Source organism: Eptatretus burgeri, chromosome 5 (assembly GCF_056783735.1).
Source record: "Eptatretus burgeri isolate ZD-2024b chromosome 5, Ebu_testis_v1, whole genome shotgun sequence".
NCBI classification, from domain to species: Eukaryota; Metazoa; Chordata; class Myxini; order Myxiniformes; family Myxinidae; genus Eptatretus; species Eptatretus burgeri.
The window spans coordinates 14,912,016-14,925,517 of NC_140965.1; the positions used below are offsets into that span (position 1 = coordinate 14,912,016).

Sequence of the window (13,502 nt, forward strand, 5' to 3'; positions counted from 1 at the left end):
GGGGGGGGGGGGGGGGGTGGTGCGGCACGGTGTCAATTAGATGGGGATTAAGGATAAGCTACCCCAGTATGTAATTGCCCTCCTGTGACTTTTCCCTGTGTTTTTTATTGCAAACCAGCAAAGATGGAGTTGCGCTTTTAGAACAACTAAAACAAAAGCTAGCCAAACGTGCTGAGCAGGCGGAGACCCCGCCTTCCTGGGTTTCGTGCGAGCAAGCCATGTCCTGGAGGTGGAAGGTTTTTTTTATTTTAATTTTTTTTTGTGTGTGTGATGTCAGGAGAGATAGAGAAGCGAGGAGGTGGTTGGCTTGGTTGGACGAGTTCAGAGGAGGAAGGCACGAGTGCAGAGTGAGGGTCACACACGGTCGAGAGAGAACGTAGCTAGGAAATGGCCTGTAAGAACAGGGCTTTACGGCTGGCTTTCCTTCAACGCATGAAGAAGATGGCATGATTCTTGTATTCGTGCTGAGGTGATTAGGCTTGTGTGGTGAAGCAAGATGCTGGCCATCGACTCTTGGCTGGTCGTATGAGACAGGCCTCGAAGCCTCGTGTATGTCACCGAATGGGAAGGCGCCATTCTAAGCTGTACGGGGTCTCTGAACCTTGGTGTTGAATACCGCTCACGAATTGCCTGATGTACGTTTGTCCTGCGTTTGGACTTTAGGATTAATTTACCTCACGTATTGTTTATTCTGATTATTGTTCCTTCTAAATATTTCTATTGTCATTAAATTCCTGTATTTATTTTAAGTTGCTGTGTCCATGTATTTGTTGTTGGGTTCGACTATAAAGCCCCCTGTGCATCCATCTGTGCCTCCATCGTTCTGCCATTGCGCCCCACCCCTCCCGCACACGTTGTAATCTCCGAAGATCAACCTTTCCGCCTCCTAAGGAAGACAGCTCGGCTATCCGGGCTGGTGGCGTGAACTGCCCATCATCACAAAGGGTTTTCAAAAGCAAGGAAGTGAATGTCTGATGTTTTGAGAAGCCAAGAGATTTTCATGGCACCTCCGATGGTGTGGATTTACGACGGATGGATGTCTCTTGAACCACGAGGCTGCGACAAAAGGTCGTCGAGAGAAAAACACCTTGTTTTCACAGCTGAGGCAGGGTCGATTCGAACGCGTGTTTCTTAGTCCCTTACCGGTTTCACCGGAGGGGATGATAGGTTTTCTCTCCGTCCGTCTGTCTGTCCCACCTGTGGTTTTTCAGTCGTTTTCCCCAAACCCTTTAACGTTTTTAACTGAAACTTGGTACATGGCTTTATTATAATTTATGGAACAAGTTCGAGTTTGTCTAAACATGTCTTCTTCACAGTTATGCCCTTTTTTTAGATTTAGAAAATATCACAAATTATACATGGGTCAACGTTCAGCTGCCCTGACTCCACCCCACTGCTTTACTTTCATTGGCTAGACAGCTGGCCTGACTCCACCCCTATAAAATCTTGTGCCACCATTGCACGAAGAAGCACAGATCGACAGGTCTCAGGACTTATGCCTAGGTGTTAGTCCATGGTGCAGTGCAATTGGAATGCTCCTAAGTATATAACCACGATGTATTAATTATATATGCACATAAGCCATACGCATGTTTTTGCTTCATGTATGTATATTGGGTTATTTTTAATATGAAATAGGCAAAGCCTAGAAACCAACGAAACACGGTGGGTTAGAGAGGTTCTTCATCTTCATTTTGGTTCCTGTATCGGCTTGAGCATGCGTTAAATGCAAACTAATTTTTATATCTGGTTTGGCATCCTTTGTTGTCTTTATTGGTCTCCAAAAGATGTCAGTTAATGGAAATTGCTTTTCCTTTTATTTTGCCAAATGGACCCAAACAAGGTGGGTTCGAGTTTCTTCTTTATTTTGGTTCCGGTATCAGCTTGAGGATGCATTAAATGCAAACAAATTTTTATCTCCCGAACATTCATTGGGACCAGTAGGGGACATGTATTGCAAAGCAATTCTCGCTCTTGTGTTTTTTTTTTCTGTTTTGATGGAGGTAATAATAAAGGATGTCGTGAACTGTTAAGAAAAATTAAACTTTTATTCTCTTTTCTTCAGACTGAAATTTCTCTAAATTTACAACAGATATAACACACAAATCTGTTAAAACTCCACTTTACACACACACACACACACACACACACACACACACCCTGCTACAATGCACAGGATACGCATGACACAAACATGCACGATATGCAATATAACGGGCACAGAAGTGGAATTGATGAGAACCGCATTCCATTAGTAACGAAATCGAGATAACAGCTGAGAATCAGAATTAATTCTCACAGACAGAGAACCGCCCAAGCCTACTCGTAATCATAAACAGTATGGCAGTCGGAGCTTGGTAATCGACGGGTGAAGGATGACGACCAGCAGCGCCACTCTCAGCACCTACAAGCAGCATTGGTAACTTCTCAGTGAGTCAGCTGTGTGGTCGTGTGGAAACAACTTGATTTAAATCCCTCGCATGCCAGTTGGTAGAATGTGCCAGTTTGTAAAGTGCCAGATAACACAGCTTTTCCTATATTTGGAGAAAATATTTCGGCATTTTACATCATCTCGACCCATCAAATTTTCTGCTCGCCGAGCCCGCCCATGTCCTTGTTTCTCAAGATTGTGCGGGGTAAGTTGTTCTTTGAACTCTGCAGTTCTGTGACGTTATCAATGAAATGACTAATTCTAAGCTTTTGCTCAAAATCGTTTTCACAACAAACGGCTTTCTCTTCACAACAAAATGGAGATGATCATTACTTTAGAGTACCTTGTATATGACATCTGCAATTGTCAAGGATGGGTGATAAAAGGTGATAAAACTTAGAGGCCACTAACTTTTCTGTCGTATCAGAGAGACCATTAGGTCCTGGGCCCTCGGCCTTTTCATTCCATGGGTGATGTGGATAATTGTGTCTTGGGCTCTGCAACAATCAGGATGCGTCTCTTAAATTATTATTTTTTCTTCCCACGATAACGTGAGACACCGAAGGAATTTCAACCAAACTCGGCGCGCATGCACCGACTGTAATACAAATATTAACTGATTGGATTTTGGGTTTAACAGGTCAAAGGTCATGTGCCCTTGAAAGTCATTTTGCAGATCATAACTTGATTTTGAAGGATCTGATGTCGTTTCTCTTCCACTTATCTGTTCTCTCTCTCTCTCTCTCTCTCTCTCTCTCTCTCTCTCTCTCTCTCTCTCTCTCTCTCTCTCTCTCTCTCTCTCTCTCTCTCTCTCTCTCTCTCTCTCTCTCTCTCTCTCTCTCTCTCCTCTCTCTCTCTCTCTCTCCCCCCCCCCCCCTCTCTCCCTCTCTCTCTCTCTCTCTCTCCTCTCCCCTCTCTCTCTCCCCTTCCCTTCCCCCCCTTCCCCTTCCCTTCCCCTTCCCCTTCCCCTTCCCCTTCCCCTTCCCCTTCCCCTTCCCCTTCCCTTCCCCTTCCCCTTCCCCTTCCCCTTCCCCTTCCCCTTCCCCTTCCCCTTCCCCTTCCCCTTCCCCTTCCCCTTCCCCTTCCCCTTCCCCTTCCTCTTCCTCTTCCTCTTCCTCTTCCTCTTCCCCTTCCTCTTCTCTCTCTCCAATACCTTACGTGACCTTTAATTGAGATCAAATGTAACAGTGGGTTGACATTTATCGTGGGTGGAGGCATGCGCATCGACGCTGCATTCGCGTGAAATTCCGTTTTTTATTTCGATTTATGACTGACTTCCGTTGTCTTTTCTTTTTACCACTGGTCATTAACAAACAGCAAACTGGTCGACAAGATTGATGGCGATGGAGATGGGCTGGTGATCGAGAGCGAGTTGAAGCACTGGATTAAGCAAATACAAAAACGATACGTGTTAGATGACGTGCAGAGACACTGGAAGGAATACGATATGAACAAGGACAACCACATATCATGGGAGGAATACAGAAATACAACGTACGGCTTCTACATTGGTGAGATATTCTTGAGCGACGTTCCAGATGCCTCGAGTACAGTCAAACTTTCTCTTCTCCACATCCGCTCTCATTTTTCTCCCATTGTCACTGACGCTTTGCAGAGAATGAGGAGTCTGAAGACGGGTTCGATTATCACAAGATGATGGCACGTGACGAACGAAGGTTTAAAATGGCTGATAGAGACGGAGATTTAAGAATGACTCAAGAGGAGTTCTCGGCCTTCCTGCATCCGGAGGAACATAGTCATATGATTGATATCGTTATAACGGTAAGGATGTCTTTGAGGATCGTTTTGAAAAAGGACACTCGTCTTATCCTGTCTCGATATTGGTGAAAAATTTAAAGGTTTTTTTTGCTCTTTTCAAATGCATATAATTCTATGTACAAGTTGTTTTCAGCAATGTATTGGAGGTGTCTGTTTAGTTTGTCTTCGTGTTCTAATTTATTGTCATGTCTTGCATTCCTGTTCACATGGGATCTATTGTTGTGGGCCGGGGGTTGATGGTGAGGAGCGACTGCTAGGTGGAGCAGTAGGGTCGTCTCCACCGAACACCCGGAATTGCAAGGTCGTAACCCTTGGATAACTCCGAAGGTCACGGGTCACTTAAGGACCGTGCTCGCCAATTCTCTGACGGTGTGGGGTAGGGTTAATAGCCAAATTTAAATATACTTTAGTACCCATGTCGTCAAATTACCGGGGAGGTCACACCTTCGACGGACCTCGGGTGGAACAGGCCGTTTACTGAGCCCGATCCGGGTGTAAACCGAGCGGGCATTACCAAGAACCGTCGGTCCAAATGAACAATTACAGCAACAAGGCCTCCCTAATTCCCAAAACGCACTGTGCTAAACCAATGAAAGGAAGTGACAGACAACGAGCTGGTACATTGAACAATCGGGGTTTACTTATAATGCAGGCAATAATTGGGAAGGGAGACACAGAGCAGAGTTACAACCGAATAAGCAATGCAAAATAATGTACAATAAAAAGAAAACACTTAAGCAATTATACTTAAAGATGGGGCCCACTCAGACACACACACACACGCACCCCAAAAGAAATGGACCTCAATGGTCTTTATTCGGCTCGAGAGGGAAAGTGAGCTGAGGGTCAAGGTCTGGTTGGTACCTGTCCGCCTCGTGCGGTCTTTACCGACCCGCGCTTGTGGAGCTCGGATCCCGTGGAAGGAAATGGGATCCTCAGCTCACTCGCTCCCACACAACCCGCCTCGGTGGGACTCAAACCCACCCCTCCAGAATCCAAGGAGCGACTTGGCCAGCCCCGAACGACGATCTGCGACCCGAGCACCACAAACACGAACACCAACCAGGACGAGCGCCAACTCCGACCAGCACGACCATTGACCAGGAGCCACGAACTCAACCAGCAGGAACCAACCAACTTCTCCACCACACAAGCAGCTCGCGACCTTTCTTATCCCTCCCCCTTGCAGGGGTGGAGGGTCTACTCTGAGGTAACTCGTCTCCAGATTGGTTGGGAGCGAACATCCCATCTGGCTGGGCGGGGCCGCCCTGAGGTAACTCGTCTCCAGATTGGTCGGGGGCTTCTGAGGTACTCCTATCCCTCTTTGGTTGCGAGGCACACCCATCTCGCTGGGCGGAGCCGACCTCACCCCGCCTATGCCCGTGGCCCCGAACACGTGTGTAATGACGATGATGGAGCGAAGGGGAGATTTAATGTAAAAAAAACCTGACTATAAAGAAACCCGCAGCGCACACATGAAATTAGCCCATGAGACAGAAAGGCGGGACCCTGACTATAAACACATACTTATCGAAATAACAACTGCGGGGACTCTGGCTGTTTGTGTGCAAAAGGCTTCCAAATCCGTAACACGATTACTATTACTTTGATGGTCCCAATTATACACACCACCTTGTCGGGTCGTCCAGGTAAGGTTTTTGTCTCAAGTCTTTCACAACCCAGCTGGCAAGGCCTGGTGTTTCACTGAAGCTTATTTAGGTGGGAAGTTGTAATTTATTCATGTTGCCGGCGATAGCTCGCCTACTCTTCGTGAATGTCACCATGGAATTTTTAACGTCCGCCAACTAATGTTGGCAGACTGGTCTTCCGGTTGAGGTCCTTCCAACGGATGGCGCACACATTGAAACATCGGCCCACACGTTGAACTCAAGGGCGAGAGTTATTAGCTGGGTCGACACATTCAAACGGTGTGTGTGTGTGTGTGTGTGTGTGTGTGTGTGTGTGTGTGTGTGTGTGTGTGTGTGTGTGTGTGTGTGTGTGTGTGTGTGTGTGTGTGTGTGTGTGTGTGTGTGTGTGTGTGTGTGTGTGTGTGTGTGTGTGTGTGTGTGTACACACACCTCTAAGCTATCCCTTAGTTTGTACACTGGAAGTTTGTTTTTTGGTTTTAAAAAATGTTTTATTTAAAATACAGGATCTAAGGTTCATATTGGAGCTGACACACACACCTCTTACATGGACAAACAGACAAATACATCCAAACAACATAGGACTGTTCGACTAAACAAACAGCCACTGAGCTTGGGGGAAGTGCCGTCACTTTCCTGGGCACTCTCGATACCAGTGACGTCACAACAATGGTGTGGCCTTTCTGACCACACTCAGCAGGGCATTTCCTGAGGGGTTTGGATGCCAACCTATGGGGATTGTCCACACTCTTACCCTTTCAAATGCCGAACATCAACCAAGGAAGCGGCACATACCAATTTGTTTTTAAAAGCCTTTGGTATTGCTCGGGTGGGGATTGACCGCCGACCTCCCAGACTCGGAGCCAATGATCTGGCTGAGCTGAGTATCATTACACCACTGAGTTGCATCATCTCGACCAATCAAATCTGCCACTCACAGACCCCGCCCATGTCCTTGTTTCACAAAACTGCGCAGTGAAAGGAGTTCTCTCCTCCTCTCTTGTTAGTCTTTGGTCTGACTCAGCTGGGCTTGGACTAAAACTGCTGACCACCCAGACTCAGAGTGGACACTCGAACCATTATGTGCCACCCAATCTGTGTGGTTCACTTCTGCACTTCTCTGCTGCTAATAAACTCTCTTTGGAGTTCATTTTGATAGGTTTATGGCTCGCCACAAATGTATTAGCAGCTGTAAATTTAGAATCTGTGGAATTCGGTATGACTGTGATGAAATTTTTTATCGTAATCATGTGTGACATGCTAATTAGTAATCAAAGTGTATATATATATATATATTTTAATTTGATGATGTGCTCATCAAATGTATTGTTTAACATGAAACACGATGGTTTGCATGCATGTTTTTGTCCATTCTGACACTGAAAAGTGTACGCCGCTCTGACGTTAAGCTTGCGTTTGTGACTTCTTTTGTTTGAACAGGAAACTATTGAAGATATCGATAAGAATGGAGATGGAGCAATTGATATAAATGAGTATATTGGTGAGTTTGTACAATCCGCTTCTTCATTTACTCATACTTTACCAGTGTAAGCCAGCGTTGCCCTTTGTACTGAAGCTCTGTTTTTTATTAATTTCCACTGACATAGTGTTCTTGTTCAGGTGACATGTATTCCCCTAATGATGATGCCGAGGAGCCCGATTGGGTGAGAACTGAACGGGAGCAGTTCCATGAATTCAGGGATAAAAACAAGGATGGCAAAATGGACCGTGAAGAGACCAGGAACTGGATCCTTCCGCCAGACTATGACCACGCTGAAATCGAAGCGAAACACCTCGTCTTTGAGTCTGATATCAACGAGGTTCGTAAGGTCGAGGGGAAGATTGAGAATGTGGGTTTATGATGTGTTGGAGGGGGTATGTGGTGATTATTTTTTAGCATCGTTTACGTGGTGAATTGAAATTGGTACAACACGTTCTGCCGCAATCTTGATTGCTGCCTGCCGTAGTGTCTCGTGGAGTAATCGAGCTTGCTTGTGATATAATGAACCGACACCTATATTGTTTGTATATTTCCTATTCAGGATGGAAAGCTAACGAAGCAAGAGATTCTGGACAAGTACGATGTTTTCGTCGGGAGTCAGGCCACCAACTACGGCGAGGCATTAAAACGACATGAAGAGTTTTAAACGACCCTTTGTGGGTCTTCACCAACACTGTTTACTTCTTTTTTGTTTTTGTTAAAGTGTGTGAGCCGGCTATCCTACAAGCCATTGTTGCTCGTCCAGAACCACCATCCTCTTGTCTACTCTGGAAGAGATCTATGGGAATCTGGTTTGAAGGGCGATACTCCAACTTTACTGAGTTTCTGACCTGAGTTTTGGTAACCTGTGAGTCTTAGAGAGACTCTTAGCGGAATGTACAAACAAAGCTTGTTTGCTTTTGCTTGCCAGTTCTCAACAACCGGGTGTATTAGTGTGTTTGGGGTTGAAGTTGCTATTTTAATGTCCACGTACAACGTCTGCCACAGCAGAACGTATTTTCATTTCGACTCGTTCGCATGGGATTTATAAGTTCTCTTGAGGCAAAAAGAACTTTTTAACAGACAGTATAGTGAAGTCAGTAAGTGCGGCTTTCTGAATCGACGGTGCTCTGAGGACCTATCGGGTCGACCTATTTCGGTTTATCAAGTACGTGAGCAAATGTGGAATTTATGATCGTCTTCCTAAACGGTTTGAAGCAGGTATGGTTAGTTGGCTGTTTCTGAGTTTCTTGTGAGAAAATTTTTTCTTTGTTTGATTGCTGTGAACGCCTCAGTTTGAGTCGGCCATTTTCTCCGCTCTGGAGGACGTGCCGTAACGATTGGCCTTTTGTACGAGGAGCGTTTGTGGCTTCACCGGCGTTCCGGTGTGCTGTCTGTATCAACACGTGGTCATTTCGTTCTGGAAGTTGCACACTGTAACTTGTCACGTAATTCAAAAATGGCAACGCTGACTTGTGTGCATTTCTCGTCAAACTATTCTGTAACTTTGAAGAGGTTATCATCGAACTCTAATGCATCGCTGAGTTGCATTTGCTTTTGCATTGATAATGCTGCCCTTATTTAATTTACCAGATTCCTCTCCAAAGTAATAAAAAAAAAATTTTGTTTTTTTTTAATTGTACGTAGTGCTTTGTGTGTTGTTGTTTTGAATCACATTTTACCATCAATCTAGTTGGTGTAATGGCTTGCTCTTGGAAAAGATACCTTGCTTAAGGACACAACTGGAGACAGCAACAGCTCGTTTATTATCCCTTTTTTAGGTCATCTCTTCGAGCATGACCTAATAATATTGGTGTTGAGAGGAGAGGTGACTATCCGTCCGTCCGTCCATTCACAATGAAGTTGAAGCGGGAGATCTGGTCATTAGTGATCCTGATAGAGGTCGATGAGACGTACACGATGGTATGACTTTCAAGGTCACCGAAGGTCAAGGTCACGAGGCCTTTGAAGTTGCGAAAATGACGATTTTCAAATTCTATCTCCGCCATTTCTCAAGCGATCTTGAATTTGATTGTAGCAAATGAATCTATGGGACAATATCTAAATTTTGGTCGGGCCGAATTTTCGATATTCGCTTTCGTTTTCGTGTCACGTGACTTCAAAGTTGGCAAAAAATGCGAAAATGACGATTTTCAAAATCTATCTCCTACATTTCTCAAGCGATCTTGAATTTGATTGTGGCATATGAATCTATGGGACAATATCTAAATTTGGTCAGGACGGATTTTCGAATTTCGCTTTCGTTTTCGCGTCACGTGACTTCAAAGTTTGCAAAAACTACCCTACCTTCAGGAGGCTATATATTTTTCTCACAGAGATGACCGTCACTCCCGCACGAGTGTATTTTTATTTTTATTTTTTGTATACAGTGTAAAATGCTCATGGAACAGGATGTAACAGAATGAAAAGAACATTGGTGGTGGTGGGGGACACACCAACGTTACGGCTGAGGGAAATGTGGGGAAGAAGAGGACGTGAGGGTTGAACAAAATGGATACAGCTGCAAACTCTCAGTTACAGAAATAGAAGGAATGACGACACTCTTCGACATCGTGATAGCGCCAGATATGCTTCTGCCCACATTATTACATCGTGATACATACTTGTACCAAGTTTGATTTAAATCCCTTCAGCTGTTCTCAAATATCACATTTTTACCTGACCTGACCTTTGACCTCTTTCCCCCATAATATACTAATCAGTTTATCTTTGCATCATACATACTTGTACCAAGTTTGACTTGGATCTATTCAACCATTCTTATGTTTTCGTTACCGCACTAACTTATCACGGACTCTGACCTTTGACCTCTTTTTGCCACCATCTATTCATCTCATTGTTGCATCACACTGCATACTACCACCAAATTTGGTCAAAATCCCATCACCGGTTCACAAGTTAGTGCGGTAAGATAATTTTAATCTAACATGACCTTTTGACCTACAAATATATTCATTTCATCTCTACATCATTACACATACTTGTAGGAAGTTTGACTTGAATCCCTTCAGCTGTTCTTACGTTATCAGGGACAGACGACCTGAAAACATCATGCCTTTGTCGGCGGAAGCATAAAAATTGGGAATGTCGAAAGAGTTGGGCTTGTGGAGGGTTAATGGGGATAGAAAAGATTGTGGATTGGGGATGACCTGAGATGAACAGTTGTCTTGAAGCCCTGGAGGGAAGAATGAGGTGGAAGTTGGTTCCACAGGTGGAGGTAAAAAAAGAGGAATGAATGATTGAAGGTGAGCAGTTATCCTGGATTTTGGGAGTTGCATCAAAAGGAGGTTGATGGTGGACTATGTGAGTCCTGTAGAAACTATAGTGAGGTACCTCATTAACAAAAATGCCAAGGACCGTAACATGGTGGACAAAAGCACAATTTTTTTTTACCAAAGCTTTGCCCATGTATAAGGATCAAAAAGAGGGGAAGCTCCAAAAAATCTGATGACATGAAGTGTATTTATTGATGTCATTACTAACTATGTTGCAGTGATGTCATTACTCAAATGTGTAAAAAAAACAAAAAACATATTTCGATGTCAAAATACACTTAACATCCTAGTTCTAACTAATTGATTTTTTTATATATGATTGTGAAATAATTAGCTTATGATGTCAGGTCAGGGATGGGAGCATGCGCCAGAGCAGCACGTCGCTGCATACACTTTCCGCCAGTACTCCAGGGGCCATCCCCATCTCCTTGAGATGCCAATCAACCTGCTACAACCATGAGGCACGTGGTGGGCCCATTGGCCTCCTGCACTCACGAGACTCCCTTGCTGAGAGAAGCTGGTGAGCAGGATCAGCGTCAGTAAAACGAGCCACATGTCCAACAGCCACAGCTGACGCTCACGGACCATGCAGGTAACAAATCTCATTTGAGTTTCTCTCAGCAACCGCTTGTTGGACAGAAAGTCCAACCAGCGATAGCCAAGGATTCTCTGAAGAGACCTGGTACCAAAGGAATTAAGTCTCCGTTTCCGATCCTTGATCAGAGTCCAAGTCTCACATCCATACGGCAAGACTGGAAGCACAAAGGACCTGAAGACTCAGACTTTCATCCTCCTGCACAGGTACCGTTATCCAGTTATCCTCCACAGGCAGCACCGCACCCCATTATCCAGTGAATCCATGACTCCACAGGCCCGACCCAGACGTCTATTGACCTCTGACTTACAACCAGCAGAGACATGAATATCACTGCCAAGGTAAGTGAATCTCTCCACGACCTCAACATCCTCACCACAAACAGGACAGCAGCATCCAAGATGTCATTGAAAGCCTGGATCTTAGTTTTGACCCAGGAAACCCGTAATCCCAGCGGCTCTGACTCATTCAGCACCTCGAGGACACCCAAAAGGATATCTAAAGTCTCCGCAAAGATGACTGCATCATCTGTGAAATCAAGGTCAGAGAACTTGACGTTCCCAAACGATGCACCGCAGCTTGATCTCTCTGACATCCTCCCTAGAATCCAGTCCATACAAGTGCTGAAAAGTGTGGGGACCAGTACACACCCCCTGACGAACTCCAGTAACAACTGGAAATAAGTCAGAGATGGTACCACCACATCTCACAGCACTCTCAGTACCAGAGTATAGTTCAGACAACAGATTGAGTTTTGGTGGCACCCCACGAAGACCAAGAATCCTCCAGAGGACATCCCGATTCACTGAATCAAACGCTTTACAGAGATCAACATAGGCTGCAAGCAGCCCCTGCCGAAACTCTCGTCTGCGTTCGGTGAGGACACGAAGAGCAAAGATACGGTCAATCGTTGACCTCTTTGGTGTAAAGCCTGACTGCTCTGGACGCTGGTACTCAAGCAGATAGTGGCGAACCCTATCAAGAATTATCTGAGCAAAGACCTTGCCCAGCACTGAGAGCAGCGTAAACCCTTGGTCGTTGTTGCAGTCTTGGCGATCACCCTTCCCTTTCAGAGAGGGACAACAAGGCCCCTCTTCCAGTCAGTTTGGATGATGCCTGTGTTCCAGGCAGAGCACAGAACTGCATGCAACGACAAGAGTGCAGCATTTCCACCAGCCTTGAGAAGTTCAGCATGGATGCCACAGATCCCTGGACCTTTACCCCATTTCAACCGGTTCACCGCAGCCTGTTTCCACAAGTGAAGGTGGACCACAGTTGATTGGAGGGTCAGCAACAGGGATTGTAACACTCCTGACGTCCAACTGGACAGCTGGTGGATCAGCCTGGTACAGCCACTCAAAGTAAGCGTGCCAGCGGGCCTTCACTTCGGACTCCTCTGTCAATAGCCGACCACCCTCTGCTCTAACTGCAGTACACCGAGGGATGGGCTTGCATGAACGCAATGCGTGAATTCCCCTGTAAGCAGGATGAGAATCACTTGACCACAGTTGATGCTCTACCCCCTCACAGATTCCTCGCACATATGCCTCCTTGTCCACCCTAAGCGCACGCACAGTTTTACGCCTCAGCTCCCTGAACAGCTCAGCTCTGCCATTCAGCCTGGCCCTGCGACTCTGGTCAATGGTATTGAGTGTCCCTTGAGGGACAAAATTCTTCTTTGCCCTGCGGTGAGTTCTAAGACATCCACCAGCAACATTAAGGACAGTGGTCTTGAAGGCATTCCAAAACTCTTCAGGACCTCCCAAAGCACCCAGACCCCCCAAATCTCCACTCAGCTTGTTTGTAACCTCCTCAGCTACCCTCTTATCCTTGAGCTTGCCAACATCCAGCGTAGGCTGGGATGCCACCATTCTGGATTTAAGGTGCAACTTCAGAGTTGCTGTAACAAGCCTGTGGTCAGTATTGGAGAACTGAGTACTCCGGTCGACCCTGCAGTTTTTGATCATCCTTCATCAACCATTTAACGAGGACATGGACAATCTCCTTTGCCACACCGCCAGCGTTGGAATACCAAGTCCAGCGATGAGCTTGTGGATGCTGAAACCATGAACCGGCCACCCCAAGTCCATCACTTCTTGCAAAGTCAAGGAACTTAGTGCTATTCTGGTTCATAGTTCCTGACCCATGGCGACCAACACACACCTCATAACCATCCCTATCAGTTCCAGTCGATGCATTGAAATCCCCCAAAACGAGAAGTGTATCTCATCTGGGGCACTGATCAACCACAGACTCCAGTGTGGCGTAGAATGCA

General features: G+C 45.7%; 1 protein-coding gene across 1 annotated transcript in view; it reads left to right on the top strand.

Moving 5' to 3' along the window:
- The window catches only part of LOC147025892 (calumenin-B-like), a 14,011-nt gene extending 5,038 nt beyond the window's left edge, over positions 1-8,973 (top strand). Inside the window, exons 2-6 of the mRNA XM_085883648.1 lie at positions 3,749-3,942; positions 4,047-4,213; positions 7,297-7,357; positions 7,477-7,676; positions 7,899-8,973. Coding sequence (XP_085739774.1) covers positions 3,879-3,942; positions 4,047-4,213; positions 7,297-7,357; positions 7,477-7,676; positions 7,899-8,003 — 597 coding nt within the window. The 5' untranslated portion in view covers positions 3,749-3,878 and the 3' untranslated portion in view covers positions 8,004-8,973. The remainder of the gene's footprint in view (positions 1-3,748; positions 3,943-4,046; positions 4,214-7,296; positions 7,358-7,476; positions 7,677-7,898) is intronic.
- The last annotated feature ends 4,529 nt before the right edge of the window (positions 8,974-13,502 follow it).